The sequence below is a fragment of the Synchiropus splendidus genome, chromosome 1 (assembly GCF_027744825.2).
Source record: "Synchiropus splendidus isolate RoL2022-P1 chromosome 1, RoL_Sspl_1.0, whole genome shotgun sequence".
NCBI lineage: Eukaryota > Metazoa > Chordata > Actinopteri > Syngnathiformes > Callionymidae > Synchiropus > Synchiropus splendidus.
In genome coordinates this window covers 53,533,087-53,551,978 of record NC_071334.1, presented here as the reverse complement: position 1 = coordinate 53,551,978, position 18,892 = coordinate 53,533,087, and the positions used below count along the sequence as shown (strand labels likewise).

At 39.5% G+C, this 18,892-nt stretch overlaps 1 protein-coding gene across 1 annotated transcript in view; it reads right to left on the bottom strand.

Annotated features, from left to right (window-relative positions):
• dym (dymeclin) overlaps positions 1 to 18,572 on the bottom strand; it is a 48,420-nt gene extending 29,848 nt beyond the window's left edge. The window contains exons 1-13 of the mRNA XM_053873146.1: positions 18,380 to 18,572; positions 16,499 to 16,705; positions 15,760 to 15,812; positions 14,578 to 14,671; positions 14,227 to 14,363; positions 13,568 to 13,640; positions 11,275 to 11,400; positions 8,841 to 8,980; positions 1,613 to 1,798; positions 1,314 to 1,492; positions 488 to 613; positions 284 to 397; positions 105 to 199 (exon numbers count right to left, since the gene is read on the bottom strand). Of these exons, the coding sequence (XP_053729121.1) occupies positions 105 to 199; positions 284 to 397; positions 488 to 613; positions 1,314 to 1,492; positions 1,613 to 1,798; positions 8,841 to 8,980; positions 11,275 to 11,400; positions 13,568 to 13,640; positions 14,227 to 14,363; positions 14,578 to 14,671; positions 15,760 to 15,812; positions 16,499 to 16,638 (1,463 nt within the window). The 5' untranslated portion in view covers positions 16,639 to 16,705; positions 18,380 to 18,572. The remainder of the gene's footprint in view (positions 1 to 104; positions 200 to 283; positions 398 to 487; positions 614 to 1,313; positions 1,493 to 1,612; positions 1,799 to 8,840; positions 8,981 to 11,274; positions 11,401 to 13,567; positions 13,641 to 14,226; positions 14,364 to 14,577; positions 14,672 to 15,759; positions 15,813 to 16,498; positions 16,706 to 18,379) is intronic.
• Between the last annotated feature and the right edge of the window lie 320 nt (positions 18,573 to 18,892).

Genomic DNA, 18,892 nt, shown 5'->3' with positions numbered 1-18,892 from the left:
AATCTTTACGGATGAGTGTTTTTTTATCCATAGTATTTGAATACTATAGGATTATCTCATGTCTTGTATTTAGTTTGTACAGGAATGCTGTTACCTGTACTTACCTGATGATGCGCTGAGCAGCGTACTGATGGAGACACCGAAACTGCGCTGACATGTTTGCTAGTGCAGCAAGGCAGTTGGTGTGAAGATACTTATCCTAGCCAAAATGAAGCATAAATGTCATCCACATGTTCAGCTCATTGTTTTGGTCAGCTAACATTAAGTGTGACAAGTAACTCACCCTTGTCCGAGTCATATTGAACTGGATGGTGCGAATCACAACAAGAATGAGCAAACTACCCAGTGAGATTTCAGTCAATGACCTCTCTGTGTACCATGAAATGTTCTTTAATACCTAAAGGAAACGAAGGATGAATCAAATTTCCATAATCACAAAGGCGTAGGTAAATAAATATTAAGATATCAAGGAAGCTTTTCTACCCACCACCTCGTGGATGGAGCGATTGAATGCATCATCTTCTGTAAGAATGAGCAGGATAATGAGGGCCATGTAGACATGATGGGAATTTCTTTCTTCCACATGATAGAGGATCTCCAGAATGGGCAAAACCTGTGAAGAACAAAGGGAAGCACAGTGTTGTTTCAGTGACATTAATGGACTCTCTTCCACTTTTTCTTTAGTGCTGAGAAAACTACTACTATCCTCATTTAGTAACTGATGTTAGCAGATATAGATGGATTTCTAAAACATTGGAATTGCATGCACATATTAACATATTTAAATAAAATGAAAGCTAGATAAAGCAGATTTCTCACCGAGCGTTGCGTTCTTCAGATTAATAAGAGCAAAACTGAAGCATCCTATGTGTTACTGATACATGGCCCTGGTCGTCTGAAATCCTATCTCCCTATGGAGCAAGTTTATTTTTTTTGAACGGGAATAGTCTCTCACACCCTCAAGGCTCCAAAGGTTAAATCTCCTTAATAAAAAATATCCCGCAATTTAAGCGCTTCATGGTCACAGACTCGATGTAACTCATTTCTAGCGGATGAATGAAAGCGTATTTTCAAGTTCGCTCAAAATGAAAATGCATAGATTAATCAATTTGCATGACTCGCACACAGATATATATATATATATATATATATAAATATGAATTATGTTATAAGTGTATCTATATCTGAGGGTTAACAGATTATGAGATTTTATAATGCTTGTAGATGAGTCAGAAACATTTGAAAAAGTCGTGACAGCCGACACATGGAGAGGAGCTGTGCATGGTCATCATCCAGACTGTTGTCCAACCCACCAGATTGTCCATGTCGGTTCTGGAGAGCATATACGTCCTCATGTTGGCATTCTGGTGGAGCAGGGTGTAGAGCAGAAGTGTGGCCTGGTCGGAGTGCTGCTGCTCACACAGCGCTGTGTACAGACTGTTGAAATTGATCTGGAAAGTGTGAGGTTGCTCCGCAGGCATCGACAATGTGTCTGCTTGGACAGAGAAATGTTAATCGCATCACCACGTCTTTTATATAACCATTGCTTGATCAACCATGAGACAATGACTAGTTAAACACTACTGATGATGTTTACAGACTTGTATTTTACCTTGTGTGTTTCTGAAACACATGATTGCCTGGCGGTAGGGGTTTGGCCAGTCAGGTCCATCTGTCAGATTGGCAAGGACCAGCAGTAACAAGAGGCTCTGATTGGACAAAGGTAAAGGATTGTGTTCCTGTTCCACTCCTGCTTTGCTGCCAGCTCCCCCCAATGTAAAGACACTCCACAAACCACCTGAAGACAAACGGAAACAAAAAGATAAACAAGCTCATATAAAACAACAGAAATCTTAAGTATTAAGCAACAGCAGCAGTACTGTGTAAAGATACGCAGGATGAAGACAAATAGGAAGAGGGACGGGATGGAGGGGCACAATAATTAAACACTTGACCATCTACCACCGGTGATGTCAATAAGGGACCAGTGATTTGGCAGGTGAGTTGTTTGCACGACTTGACAATTCACAGGGATTATTGTGCCGGTTCAGCTGCGGCCAGTGAGTTCCCGGCCAAAACAAAAAACAAAAGAGTCACACAGTGGTTTGCGCCACCTGAAATTTGAAACAACATAGACGGCGCCAGAGAACAATGGCGGGCTGGGACTGCAGGGCGGCTAGGGCACTGTCAGTTCTTCGTGCTGTTGAATTAGAGAATGCTGAATGTTCAACTGAAATGCTGCTGCCATTCAGGGAGCAGGAGAAGCATGAAGACCGAGGTGCACAGAATATATACCCCGGCTCCTATACGTCTGGCCACGTACAACTCCTGAAATAGTAATACTGAGAGGCAGACAGGGAGGTCCACATAATGCCATCTAGTGGACAAGGCTAGTCAACCCAAAAGATGGGGCTTGTTTGCAGCAAAGACATTTTCATTAACTCAATAATTTCTTAGCTCATAAGAGCAAATAAGATGGCTTTGATAGACAACAGACTAATCCATGTGCCTGCTGTGTTCCGCAATATGTATTCCTTGCACATGTGCGCTTAGAAGGGACACACGTACAGACTGGAAGCAAAGTTTGATCAATCAGGAGATAACATTGCATTCCCTTCAGACTGCAATTTAAGAGGTGACCGACTATATAGTACCAGGCTCTGCCTGATAAAGAATGAAACATTGGTGAGATTTTCCAATCTGAGAGTGAAGATTGTAATCCCGAGTCACATATCAGGGCTGAGGAAGGATGGGCTTGAAGCTACTCTGTAGGTAGCTAAAAGAACATGTCTCACATTTGAGAATAGCACTGCACTGTGTGAAATCACACATACAATGTGAAATGGTTCTCGGTCCTCTTTATTGCTATTTGTCTGACAGCGTGGACGATCGCCAAATGTTTTCGTCTTTATTTTCTCCTGCTCCCTCGAATGTCAACTGGGGCACCATTGGTCTTCTACTGAGAGCAACGATACAGTGAGTAAGTAAAAAAAAAAACTTCAAATAACCTGCAATTACTTCATTTGAATTTGTCATTCTCCTCTTACGTCCGCCTCTCGATACACATGATACTCCTCTTTCAGAAAAGCGAGTATGAGAGCCAAGTTGTGACGGAGCCCTGTTCATCTCATCACTGGCACCAGAGTGACTGGCCCAACTCTGTCAGAGACCGGGGCCTGGCAGCCACACTTCCTGCACTCACACACACGTTCACAGGGGCTCTATTTTACCTTAGCGGGGGCTATTTGTTATCCATCTGGCTCGACTCCTTCTGCCAGCCTGCCCACTACATAAACCCAATAATGCTACCCTGCTCAGGCTTCTCCGGCCCTGGCCAAGGGCCCAGTGGAAAAAGAGGCGGTGGATATGAAGAGAAGGAAAGGGAAGGGGAAAGTGAGGAAAAGAGAAGGTCACGACGGACACAAGAACTGGAAAAGAGTCACAAGAATAACAGTACTTGATATTGAAGTTATACAAGACTTTAAACCGGAGAGAGCATGTTTGGCTACACTTAACATAAAAGGTGTCATCTATGACACATTATTAGCACATTCATCGTAATGCATCTAAGGCTTTCTCCATGATGTTATGAATGTTTGCAATTATGTATGAGAACTTATCACAAATTTTGTAAAGTATTATAAGGTACACAACTTCAGAGAATAGTGTTATTTTTGCGGTTAGTTATGCATTAGGGGTTCTTACGTCTTTATAAAAAGATTAAGTCCCAAGCTTATAACATTTTCGCTATTTCCTCCTCATTCTGTTGACTCTCCATTTCTCGTTTTGCGACACCAAACTCCTTTACGTTAGTCACTGTTTCGCAATTCACATCCTTAACTATGATCAGTGCTACAGTGCTCGCCAGCTTTGCTGCACAATAGCCCTGCAGTTTGATTTCTTATGGTCAATGTTGTTAACTTTGATGAGAAGATGAACAGTCATGTCTGCACTGATATTACACTGAAGTTAAGTAACAGGTAACAGGTAACTCAGCATTTCTTGCATGATAGCAAAAATCTGCTCTTGGTCCGAAATTGTCTGATCTTTTAGGATTGCTTTACAGAAGTAGTTTGGCTGCATTGTGCAGACACTCGCTAACTAGTCTCAAAAATACATGTAAAATGGTGATAAAATCAATAGTGTGATTTCATAATTTAAAAAAATCATGATAGAAGAGTCTTTTTCATCTTGCCAATCCCTAGTCCAGTGTACTGTATATTCACAAAACAATCTGGGGGGTGAAAGAGATATCTTTTTGTAATCCTGTAGTAGTTTTCTAAAATGGAATCATTTCTTAATACGAAAGTTCATTTTTATATAATCCACAAACACAGTAATCCATACTGTATTTTTGTCATTTGAAATGACCTTTCCCTCTTCCAAAACAGGGCAACAGGTCAGTCAGGTGCGCGACACTGCCGTCACCTCATGACCACATTTGCATCGCCACTCTGATGGGAACTTGTGAATATTCTGCTGCACGAGTTGGCAGTTGTATCAGACTTACGATGGATGAGCTGTATGAAATTATATGAATTAACAGTGACGGATTACGTTCTCTGCTTCTAATGGCCAAAATGATTAATTGACTGCTTGCAAAGATTTGGGCTTAAATTGCAACCACAACATACATTAGACATTTCAACACTTTAAGTAAAGATGCTGTGCTACAGCTGCCAAACAAATGTGACTGCCTGATGAACAGACCGATTTAATGAGATATGACAGGCCAATGAAGCGACAAAGCATGCAGACAAACACAGCCAGGGTTGCGAGGCAAAAACACACAGAAAGATGGCATGCAGACAATAAATAAACACGCTGCTTTAATATGGCATAAAAATATGCATGCCTTAAATGCCTCGGCTAGATCCCAGTCCAGATAGGAAAAAAGGGAACATTCCAAAAGCTTTGCAGAATTAATAGCAAAGAATAATATCAACAGTAAAATGAAGGAAATCTGAGGTTTAAATTCAATCCGTAGTCAATAGTAAGAGCAAAATAAAGCATTATTTTGCAGACACACAGACAGTACTTTCTGTCATGAATTGAAAAAAACAATTCAGTGGTCCAGGGGCCTCAAAACGTGGAGTGTATTTGTCAGAGCTCGAAATCTAAGGAAGTACAAACAACGGCATGAAAAATGGGGGGTGGCTTGATGAGTGCGAGATGTGAAAAGTAAATAAAGGCATATATTAGGGTGTGCCAAACAAAATCATATAAAAATACAAAAATTAATATAACAATCACGAATGACATTTGCTATGATTCAGATTTAAAAGGTCCCAAAATCGACATAAATAAAAAACAGCATTTTGCAACTAGACGCCCATATAAAAGACAAACAAATATGGCAGAATAGCTGCCAAGGCCAGCTCAGCCTTCGCTGAAGTCTAGAGTATGGCATCAATTTGGGCTTCCAAATACATGAAAACACTGAGTTGGACACAATGCATAAATAGTGCAAGCATTGCAAAACTAAGTTCCTAGCAAATGCGCAGACTCGTATTGCAAGGCGTCACCCTGAGACCACTGACATGGAGCGGTCAGCCACGCACTGTCGTGTTTCACAGACAGCGGAGCCTGTAAGTTTTTCACTGAGACAGCTGTACCGCAACTTTAGCAAGCGACTAGAATGGTCGCCAGTAAAGGCACTTTCCTTAGAGTTCAAAAGGCGGCATGATTAACTGATGTATATTATAGTAAAGAGGAACCTTTTTTGTTACTCAAGCACTGTGTGTTATTGCTTTTATGTTATCAGTTGCAATAATTCCATCTTAAACATTTAAAACGTAATAAATGTGAAAAAAGAAACTTTAATGTCTCTAATTGTCATCCTATCTGCAATGTTGATGGGAATAGATGATCATAAATGAATAAAATAAATAATCAATAAAATCATATTGAATCGAAAAATCAATTTTAAAACAAATCGTGGCCGCAATATTGCAATCGGAACAAAGATTCACACCCCTATTAAATACATTCATCTCCCCACTTAAATGCAATAAGTTCAAAATCCAAAGTTAACAGGACTTATAATACTTAATATTACTGTGCACAGTGTGTAGGAGGGTTATTACAAACACCTGGTTCCTTACATTTTATGTCATTCACTGATACATTTAGCATTTATCAAATTATACAGTAAATGCCTCAATGAGTTTTTTCAACTTGTCACCACTTACTTCAAGCAGTTTAAAACAGCAACACACAATTTTTTTCAATTCACAGAAGCTTCATCTGAACCTGACATGAGGTTCAGCTATTTTAATGATAATTAACAATGAGCCACCTCTTGGTCTGGAGAACGATCTTCAGCACTGGACTAACAAGTTAATGATTGTGAAGATACCTCAAATACAAATTGAACATTTGGTGAGAAGTCCATCAGCCAAAATGAAATGGCAAGATCAGCCATGGGATCAGAGGGACAGCTCATGCAGAGAAGTTTGGAGCTAAAGCAAGAGAGGCCAGATGGTTTGGACACATGGAGAGGAGAACAGAGGACATGTTGGTCATGGAATGTTGGAGATGGGGATACAATGAAAAGGGAGGAGGGGATAACAACCAGTGAGGTTCATGGATGTTATAAATGAGGTAAAGAGGATGTAAGTGACTAAAAACGGCAGATTGATTCAAGTGGAAGAGTGATGGGGGAGCACTAAAAGAAGATGGAGAGGACGGAACTGTTGGAGTATGGAAAAAGAAAGAAAGACTTTAAATAGCTGTTCCAGATCTGATTTTTTTTTTGTGCACAATGGGGCAACCAGATCACCATACATCTAATCTAATCCCTCTCATTGCTTATACGTAAGGGGTTGTTTTGAATACTTTTGTAATTTTTTGAGGTCATATTATAAAATCAGATAATGTTCTTTTGGGGGGGCTGAAGTAAATGGGGTTTATGATTCTGCTGTAACATAGAGAGTGCACTTTGTATCAGTTTGAATTATTATACATAAAAAATATCCATCGCAATCCTCCCATCGACACTTTTACCCTTTAAACAGGTAAACTCAGGGTAATTTCCAATAGGGTTTTCGTCATGATACTGTAAGTTGGTAGCAACTGAGGACAACGCTTAGTACATCATTTATATCAAGTTTTAAAAAGTCCCTTTTGACGCTCATGTGGCAATATCTTATTGTGTATTCAACCTATATTCCAGTCACAAGTAAATGAATCTATTCATAAACTTGTTTGCCACATTTCTTAACACATTATCCATTGGCATGCACTGCCAATCTCTGATGACCGAGTGAGACAGGGAAAGAAAACAAGTGTTGTCTCAGAGCCATGAGAAGAAAAGAGCCTGTGTCTTTGTTGGTGTGAGTGTGTGTGTATATACAAGGGAGGCGGCTGCAGACAGACAGGCTCTGGGGGATTATGAAAAAGGACAAGGCACCATAACTCATCAGGATGCTCGTTGACCACAGACAGACAGGCAGGCTGGCTGAATTCTGATAGATAACTGAAAGTAAACTGTCACCAAGACCGATTAAGGACAGTTATCTGGAGGGGAACCCCACCAGCAATGAATCATTCTCAGGCACAAACATTTCACACTTAGATAGATTTCAGTTTCAGCATTTACTTCGGGCTCATTTTGGATGTTTGTTCGTACCATCCATGTTTGCTTCAATTTTATGACTGAAATTATATTGATTTGTCCATCATAAGCAGTGCGAAACTGAGAAGATCTCACTCAAGTAGTTAAAAGATACATATAATATATTGGTGATTGAAGTTTGGTTGTGTCTCTCATTTATCATATGTTTAACAGCCTTTCTTCTGCCCACACATCCCTGTGTTTGCGTCTTCATACGTGCCTCTTCCGTTGTCTTAGCTTTCATGTCTTGGTACCACTGTACCAATCTTGTCTGTTCTTCTAAAATATGACAATGCTTGACTTGCCTTGCATGAAAAATCATCCCATTATCATTATAATCTCATCTGTTTTCATCTGAAATAATAAATGTAAATGGATTATTGTGCGCAGAACTGTTTATTTCTTCCCTCTGCCTTTCTTGATTACAAGTTTTCAGTTCATAACTCAGTTAATGACATATAAACAAATCTTATTCTTAATTTTGTCAGGCCCAACATTATAACTGCACGGGCGCCTTCTACAACAGTAAACAAATGGCCATTCTCAAAGCATTCTCTCACAAAAGCCTACAGCTACATAATGGCACCGCCTCGCTTGAAAAATAGTGAATACCGAATGAGTACTGTTAAGATAGGAGGTAAAAGAACACAGAGAAGACTAGAGTGGTAGTTGACTAGCGAATATACGCTGTGTTGGTCCCCTGGTCTTTGTCTGTAGTGAATACACAAACCTGGTATTAGCTGTGTTAACATTACGGAGCCGTTGGCCATTTGCGAATCAAGTTGGGACTCAAACACACTTGCTCATAAATAGGAATCATTTGGCAACAATTGCCTGTATTGTGGTCACAATATCATGACGAAGAGCGAGTTAATTCCATGACAGAAGGTGTGTGATGTGGCCTAAAATTAGTTTGAGAGGAACTGCATATATCATCATTGGTTGTCAGCATATCAGTATGTCTAAAAAAACGTCAAAATTAGCACGTCCCGAATGTGTACCTGTGCATACCGTTGTCAGTGAGTGCCTCCGTATGGGTAACCTGCCGTCAGTGTCAGCCAGCATTAGCATGTGCCGTTGGGCTTGCATTCATGTGTGCTCTAATTTTAACAAGGTGCTTCCGCTTGCTTCCTTGTGTGCTTGATCTGTTCCGGCAGGTTTCCCTACACTTGTGACCAGCTCCAATGGCAGGTGTGTTTCTGTGGTATTGAGAGTGACATCTTACTTGCGACACCGGATGCCAGGCCGTAAAGCAGACCGCCTTCTGATTTCGGCTCAAAGATGTGGGTTGCTGGAGGGGGGCATTTTTCCTGTCTGATGAAGTTGTACAGCAGGGTTTTCACCAGCCGACTCGTGAGAGATAAACTGAAAATAAACAGACAAAATGTTTGCGCATGACTACATACGATTATCATAAATATATAAAACCATGCCTTTTTTTGTCAATAGCTGGAATAGCTATCACTCCTAAGTGTAGTCCTCCCAGCTTTCCTTTCTCAACAGATATATTGGACACAAAACCATTTCAACAGCCTTCCATTATATTTTGCCCACATCAGCTACTTGGAAGTATTTCTTCAGCTCAGTAGTAATTAGTGCAAAGTGCTCTCATTTGGCTCTTACACTATGAGAGCCCTAAAAGAAAATTGCCTCAATCCATCTCTAAACTGCAATGCAAGACATGAAGATACACTCAGTGTTTCAGCGCTTACCCTCCACACATTCATCAATCTGAGTTAAGTATCAACTACGGCAAATTGGGTTCAAATATAACAGCGGCTAGGTCCAATACACCATTGTTCTGATAAAGGTGCATCATAAAATTGCTTTATATATATGCAAAAACGTGTCACCATGTGGTCTGCTTAAAGTTCAAATGACAGTGTTAGCAACAAAAGCCTGGAAAATTCCGAATTTAGTTCAGGATGACTTTCGATAACATGGTGAACAGTTGTGATTTACTGCTATAGAAGTGTGACTTAACCAGACATCTATCATGCCTTTACTTTTACTTATGATCACAAAAAAAACACCAAGAATTCTAATCAATTGGTTTCATTTTTAAGAGGGACTTTCTTACAGCTTTTGTGCCTTGAGTTCTCCATTTCTGAAGACAAAGATAATTGAGATTGGGGTTTTTTAAACAACCGCATAGTCACATCTTCTTCAGTCTAAATAAAGAACTAAAAAAATCTCTGACCACTGTGGCCTCTGAAGGCAATGAACTCTGATTGTAAAGTCAAAAGCAAGCGTTCCTAATTAATTACACGAAGGTCACTGTATCTGCATTCTTATCATGTTGTCTACATTTACGTCGATTTGTTTCGCTGACACTACTGTGTTCAAGAAACATCAACACGACCAAGAACCATGTTGGGTAGCAAGGGAGAGACAGGACCAGAACGTATCTCACTTCTCTTAATCTCTCAGTAACAATTACATTTGGAGACCTCTCTGATAGAGATAGAGAGATAGAGAGTTCTGCATTTATGGAAATTTCCACCCCGGATGTTTTCAAAAGTTTCAGATTTGGGTGGCTAACAAGCACTACACCTGACTCCAAAAGGACGACGGACCTGGACGTTTCTGTTTCCATCTTCACGTAAACGACTCCTGAGAAAGGCTGGTCATCTAGCTTGGTGAAATTAATAATTATTTGTTATCATTACGAATGTCACCCACGGACTAGCTGCGCTAACAGCCTGCTGCTGAGGAGAAAGCGGTCTCACTTTCATGAGCCCAGAAAACTCTCGGTGCTCCATCAAGTGCTGGCACTTTAAATGGTGCGCTTAATTTGAAGGCGCTTCCCTGCACAGCATTTTCCCGTGCATGTGCTGCAGGATGCAAACTTTACATGACGCATTGAAAGAACCTCTACAGCAGACACGCCGCTGCTTAGTGAGCAGCGAGTAGGGAGGAGCGGACGCATCAGCGGGGCTCCATCAGCGCGCCGGCTGTCACATGTGATCAGTTGTTGTGATCAGCAGTGACAGGTAGTGATCGGCATTCACCCATCACGCTGAAATCGGCCGATCATGATTGATGACCGATCAATCGGAGCATCCCTATTCAGCAGTTGTACTCATGATATCCCTACAACATATAAGTGAATGACCGGGCTGCACTTCCAGAATATCAGCTGGGTCGTACTATATTTAATCATCAAACCATCATGAATAAAAAGTGAAAAACTGAGGTGCGGACCAATGTTAAAAAGTCGAGACCTCGAAAATCTGGTTTACATTTCAGTTACGGTCCACATTGAAATTCCAAAATGTACAAGCCAAAGCCACCTACTAACCTAAGGCATAACTGCCTCACTGTCTGTACATGTGCACAACAAAATAGCCTCCCAACAGGAACATGTCATTTTAAGATGACATTTATTAGAAGTTCAAATCTAATTTCAAACAGCTCCTTCATCTGCATATATCGCAATCAACAGTTTGCATATAAATAGACAGCTTAGCATGAACATCAGAACGTTTGCTTTAGGGTTAGGACGAGCTGATAAAACAAGAATTGCATGAAAAACCTCATAGTAACAGTAATAATAATAACAATAACAGACGAAGAAAAGTAGACTAAGAGAAGAAGGGTACATGCTAACACTCAGTATGCACGTGTGTTAGTGAAAGTTTAGATGCATTGAGACTCACCATCGTCCCTTCATGATGTGCTGATATATTAAACTGTCTCTCAGGATGTCTTTGTAGAATAATTGGTATGAGAAGAACACCAGCAGTGTGGTCACAGCTTCAAACAGGATGCTGTAGGTGATGTCCCTAGGAAACGATGAAATACTGCTGAGCAAGTGTGGCAGCTCCAGCACAGATTGGATCTTACTTTCATCCTCAACAACATCATAGAATGGAAGAACAAAATACATTTCAATTAAGATGCCATTTGTTTATGTCTATGAGCCACCATTTTTGCCTGAAATAGATGCACACTCACTTAGAGGCAAACACATATGGTAATGTAAACTAAACAATGACTTAACACTGGGAAAGAGTAGAAATGAGCTCACAAAGCTGTATTTTTCACATATTACTGTTGAATAAAGACAAAACTAGAGTAATTTCTCCCCAGAGCACATCATTTAGTTAATCTATATTACACACCGATTGTGGTATTTCTATTCCAATATCATTATCCCTAAAAGTAAATTCAAACGGCCTCAATGGGACAGCAGGTGGCAGTAGTGTTCTGAAGCTCACAAGCGCAACTGAGTGGGGGGTGTAACATTACATCTTTATTTCACAGAGCATTCATGACACTGAGAACTATGAAGTAACGATTTCTGCAAAAAAAAAAAATCTGTATGTACTGAGGATGATAGTGCTGCATTTCATGTGGCACGTCCTGCTGAGTCCTTGATTAAAGACATTATAACTAAAATGTTCTGCACTGTCACAGTCAAAGTTGTGTGTGAGTTCATACAGAATTTCATACAGCACATTCTTCCCTCCCAAATATATATAGTTTTATCAATTCAACCCAACTGTACATGATCTGAATGCCTTACAATGTAGTTTCCATTAAGAAAAGTATTTAAAAAGAAAATTTTAAATCCTGTGGTATGATATTCAACCACAATACGAGCAGGGTTGTCATGCAAAAAATAAAAATAAAAATACAGTGGAGTCCTTTTAGGTTAAAGTTAAGAATTGTGTTGAGATTTGGAAACCCCAATCAAAAGACTTGTTCAATTCCCCTCCAGATCAGCACGTACAAAGGAAATGGGCCATGAGCCATGAAGTGTTGGAGGGAAGCAAAACAGGGAGAGTCTGGAAGGCTGTAACAATGAATAATGCTGGAATGCCAAGCACATTTACATAAGAGTCGAGGTGGAGAGGAAGCAAAACATTGGTGGTAAAAAGAGAGAAGGTCAGGAGGTCATTTTAATTGACATAAATGAAATAAAAGGGAAGCTGCTGCATCAGGCAGGGAGTAAAAGTCCCACATTGGAATCGAGCCAAACAACCTATGATGCCAGAACTGGCAGTCAGCAGATGATGGTTGCGATCAGTTTGTTTGTTTGTTCCTCAAGTGCAAACTCTACTCTTATACTCACTTCACTGAGGCTTACACTAACTACATTTGGATAAGGAAAACAGGCATGATCAGTGGCAGATACTGCTGTGCTCCTTGATAAAAAGTAAAACTGCATGCTCCACCTGCTGCAAGAAAAGCACTTTTCAAACATGGAAAACAAATCAATCAGCAATGAGTGAAAAGATTGAACAAGAATATTTGCCAGGAGTAATAATGGACAGGCTGCTGAATGATATGCCAGTGTAAATATGTATGAGGAAATGTTTGAAAAGACAGACAACATAAATGACATCTGTATGTGCTAAAATATCTAATACAAGACAAAGGTTCTCTTTCATTATTGACCACACAGTGAACTGGTAACAAGAGTGTGAAAGGTCAAAAGGTTTCATTTTTTGTTCAAAAACGCTGGTTTGGGTTAGTGAAAGACGAAAAATTGAGATTTTAATACGTCAACGGAAAGTGAGAACTATTCTACTGGCTTGACTTAAGTGGGTCGCAAGGTTCACCAAGATGCACCAAGAATTCGCCAGTTGTACTGAATTCACCTTGTCGTGGTAATCCTACAAGTAAATGTAAAAATGCATGCGACTTAAATGCACTTTTTTAAGAGAGACCATCTTGGTGAAGTGTCAGTGCCACATGGTGCATCCCTAGTTCATACTATTTTGTTCATGTGATTACACAATGTTACAGAATCCATCTGCATCAATTTCCTTATACACATCAATGATCAGATAATGTCATGGTCACGGGCTTGAAGGGAAATAAATTTACTTTTTCACACATAAAGTCCAAAGCAGTGGATGACCTTTTGAGAATGCCACGATAAGGAGCAATATTTAAATTCAGAAGCGCAGCTGACACTAAATAATGCACAACGGGAGTACTTACAGCAGGGGCACTTCAACTATCAGGTGAATGAGGTTTGACAACAGCTCCTCCAGAAGGTCATCGTCGCCAGAATCTACACGGGGAATAGTGAAGTCATAATGAACGTCTATTATTAGATGGTGCAGACATGGACTGGAGTGAGCACTTTATCAAAGTCAGTGTGTCACAGCCTGCTCTCCCAATCAAGGGAATGAATCAAACATGCTGATTTGAAATCTCTATCAGTTCATTATTAACTGAGATTGAAGACAGCTGCAATCTAAGCAGATCCTAAACTGAATCACATAAGACACAGAAGCTCGCTTCTCTCTATAGAGGTGTGTCACCCGGGAGTTCAGCCAAGTAAAGCAGTCAATAAATAATTTTATAGATTTCCATAGTGTCTGTATAGGAATGTGTAAATATTACATACGTGGTAGAACATGCATAGATGAACTCATGTATATAGCATCTTGTTCACACACACACACACACACACACACACACACACACACACACACACACACACACACACACACACACACACACACACACACACACACACACACACACACACACACACACACACACACACACACACACACACACACACACACACACACACACACACACATTCTCATCACTTGCAGACACACATCCTCGTGGTTGAAGGCGCTCACCTCCACAGGAGCCTGGCACCCTCTCCTGGTAGGAGAACTGTAGGTGCAACTCCTCCTCGCTCATCTCCCGGATGAACACCTTCAGCAAGCAGCGAATCATAAAAAGAGCATTGTGGGCCTGCCAGATGAACAATTGACTGCAGAGAAGAAGAGAAGGAGAACATCAGCTTAAAGATGGCGCTTTTAATTCTCCTTGTTAAGAGTAACAAAGTAACTGTTTTTTTGTTAATTCTAAAACTGTCACTAATTATTTCAACATGAATCAAAAACAGAAATACTTCGAGCACCAGTGCAGCCATTCCAGATAGTTAGTACATGCACTGCAGCGTTATCGTGACCGCTCATACTTACTCCTGACATTCTGTCGAGATTTTCAGCTCTTTGGTTCGTCCAAGAAAAATCCTCACAAGGGCACCGAAATTCCCCGTTCTTGGATTGTTTTCAACTAGGAATTAACAAAAGAAAACCAATGAAGCACTAATATGGTTAACTGGGCAATGGTAGTAAATGATGAAATGATTCAGTCACAATCAATTTGTCATTATATTTTACCAACTTTTTTCCAAACGATGACAACAGCAAGCAGTCGAACTGGTTAACTTGGTTAGGCATTTTGGATTTACTCTGGTATTAATATGACTAAGGAAAGATCAAAGATGGCTTAAACTTGATCTGTTTGCAGTCTTTATACAGACTCATTTCTTAAAAACGGTCACATATGTTGCCCAATAAACCACTTAAGATTCTAATCTCGAGCACCTCAGCAGCAAGCATGAGTGACTTGCTCATATTTAAATAAACTTCCCCATTAATGAGCACTTCTCAGAAACATACATCTCTCTCAACAATCCTCCTGAACCCACTCTAACATTTTTAACATACACATTTGAGAACTTAACTGATTGTGATAGTAAAATCCAATTGATATTGCATACTCAAGAATAGGCCACCATTTTTAATATGATCCAAAAAAAAAAATACTCATCTCAGAGGTAAGAATTGTAATAATACACAATAGATGTCATATTGATTCCAGGCCTTTTATGGAAAGTACATCTATTCTGGCAAAATTGCGCACTTAAACCTCCTGAAGTCCAAACTCATTTATGGTAATAATACAAACAAGTCTTCAATTACAAATCATTCAAAGTAACTCAAACGATAAAATGGTGGTTTACGAATTGCGTTATTTAATTATAGAAATCAGCATCCTAATTCGTTGGTAGGTGAAAAGAGAATCTAGTTGGAATTGAAGGAGAGTGAGGTCATCAGAAGTGGACAAACTGTTTAACAGCATTCTGCAAGGAAGATTCAGCTCACAGAAGCTTGAACTGAACAAGTTCTTTGGCCGAGTGGAGAGATTAGGCTGGTTCTATTTTGGGAAAATGTCACCTTGAATCAGAAAACTGGACCATGAGACGGAAATGCTTTATACTCCAGATAAGCAAAATGAAAGCAAGTGTGTAAATACAATTGAAGTCAGTCACAAAAAACTTGACTTCACATCTGCATTTATGAATCTTTAAAACTTACTGAGAGTCTTTGCCAGGGGAATAACAGCTTCCTCCAAGAGCTTAGAATCTCCACTGTTAAAAGGTAACCATGGAATGAAAGAAAGCAGAAATTAGGAACCTTATAAATATGCGCATCTGCAAAAATGAAAACAATATGACAACCATGTGTCCAAACGACCCTAAACACAAAGCTCAAATGGCAAAAAGAAGTTGATAGAGACAGATGAAAAGTTAGTCAGAACTGGAAAACAACGTCATTCATTTTGGACAGGCAAGTTTCTGAAACATGACAAGGAATTGTGAAAAGAGTTATATATAGAAGGAAATCAAGTCAAGCAATGCTTAACAAAGATTTACACAAACAAATGTTTTCAGTGTTTTCATAACAATGGAGCACAAAATATTTGTTTGTAGAAAAAGACACATTAATGAAAAAGAAAATAGGGCTCTTATTGGTCCTTTGTAAGTCAAATAACAGCAGATGAAATAAAGGAAAACTGGAAACATTTGAATATTGTGGACTCTTTCCTCGGGTGTAACCACATCAGACCATTAGTATACTTGAATTAAATGCCACACCTTTCTTGTCAGATTAACAAAACTAAAAATAAAGAGCAAATCTAGCCAAACAGAGGGAGGATGAACACTGAATAAGATGAAAGCAGCGCTTCTAAATTAGTTCATTGTTAAAAACAAAACTGAAAAGGGTTGTGTAACAAATTTTGAACGGGACACAACAACTGAACAATGATTTGTACCTGCAGGTGGGACTGATGAAGGTAAATGAGATGAGCTGGTTCCAGAAAGGGTCGTTCTCTGATATAGATTCGGTGCCGACCAAAGTCTTGAGGCTGGGGTTCTCAGAAAGGTCGCTGACCTGGCTGGTATTGGCTCCCATCTCCACTGGCTCAACACAGCCAGACTGACTGCCACTCACAGCTGTCTCAACAAGCACATGCAGAGCGCTACAAGGCAAGAAGCACATCAATATAAGAATGTGCGATACAGCGTCAAATTATACAATTAGAAATAGACAGCCACGCTACTTTATTAATCCCTTTCGAGGCCTTGATTTAGGGGAATGACGCACATCACCTTTTTTATGATTGAAAATCTAGAAAGTAATTACCTCAAACTTTCTAAAGTCATGTACAAATCAAGTTCACTCTCTGTTTATCTTTGTTTATAGGGGGGACATTCATGAAGCAGCAATATCTCAACAATTGCTCAAAATAATAAGGTGGCATGAGTCCATAAAGACTCAAAATAAGATTTGAGATCAAGCCCCACAGGCCCAAACCTGCTCGAGAATCTTATATACCATAGAATTCCAGAAAATATTCTGAGCCCAACGCATGTGCAGAAAATGCAATTCAGAAAAGCGAAATAAGTTATTGGTTGCAATAATAAATACATGTTGCAAAACAGTCACAAAGACCAACAAAGTGAAACAAATCACCAATGACAGTAGTGATGCTTTACTTTTCTTGCAGAAGCAGCACTTAAGCAGGTTGCAATGAACACTTCATACACATTAAGATTTGATTCGATTCAGAGATCATTTTGGTGTGTACGTGGGAGATACTAAGACACTTTTAACATTCAGGAATCTGCCCTTGCCAGTTGAGCAGTCAAGAATTTTGGCATCATTTTCTAAATTCCCAAGGATTTTTTTGTGTGACTTCTCACATTGTCATTATTTTAATATGGAGACCTTACACCTCTGCAAATTACAAACTTAACATGACACATTTGATTGAAATTTATATTTTATATTTATTCTACAAACTTTTAATTTGTGGCCTGAATAGACATATTTATATAGATATTTTAGACTGTTTTTCTTGAAGCAGTTAAATCTAAAACCACATGCATTATATTGTACAGGCGTACAGGAGTTTCTTTTAAATTTGTGTCAATATTGCAAGTAATATTGACCTAAATGTAGAGATTGATACTATGTCAAACAAATGTAACACAATTTAACAGTAAATATATGTTTAATGGACAGGTTCATGTGTCCAAAGGCTATTTATTGAAACTTGTCTTGCAGTCTGTTCATTTGTCAACATTTCGTTCTATACAGATGACAGCATAATGAGCCGCAATTGCAGGTGTACAGTTATTCATAAGGAGATTTTGTTATTGCAAGTATCCATGGAAATGACATGATCACGGATGTAAACCAGGACGTTTGTTTTGTCCTCTGCAAAAGGCACACCTTTGGCATACAGGTGTTTCAAACGTCTCTACGCCAGCACACCTCGATTTCACACGATTAAAGCCAAACCTGGGCTGCCATCTTATAAAACATTTTATGGAATGCAAAAAAAAATTTAATTTAAAAAAAATACGTCTTAACGCCCTACTGTACTGTCTAGCATAAGCATCACACCGTTTCTTGTTACTCTAGTTTTATTCGAACTATAAATGAATGACGGCTGTAATCCTTGGCTTATTAACTTGGCCGGGTTACGTCCCGCCGTTCATTCACTTTCAGGATGTATCAATCATTAACTGACCATCTAACACGGTGCGCCGACTGTAATCTAAATCTTAATAAGTGTTTCATGAACCCAGTGGTGAGCGCTCTGGTCACACATCCTGCATGTTTGCAATCAGCTGAGCCTTTAGCTTACCTGTCATAAACGCTTCTCGCTGTTTCCGCGGCTGCTCCGGCGACCACTTAGATGATTCAACAATAGGCCTGTCGACACCAAGGAAAACAGTGTCCAGGTGTATTTACCGGTCGACCCTGGGGACGACGAATCCGCAAACTACAGTGAATAAGAGAAAGTGAAGTTTACTCTACATAGTCATTTCCTCCATGTTTTCCACGTCGCAGCATCTTGCGTAATGACGTTGCACGTACAGTCAACTACGTCGATGACGTTAAAGTCTGGGAGGAGACGAACAGCAGATATTGCTGTAACAAAAATAAATAAATAAAAAATATATCGCTGTGATCAATCAACATGAAAACTATTCATATAACCACTTCCTATTCTGGTTATCATATTAGGAATGAAAACCTTTCAAAATATCAATTCGAATGATGAATCTATAATTAATTGAAATGGCCCACTAGAAATGATCTCTTATAATAAGAATATATACTTCAGATATACCTGCCGAAGGTCCCACACAAAGAT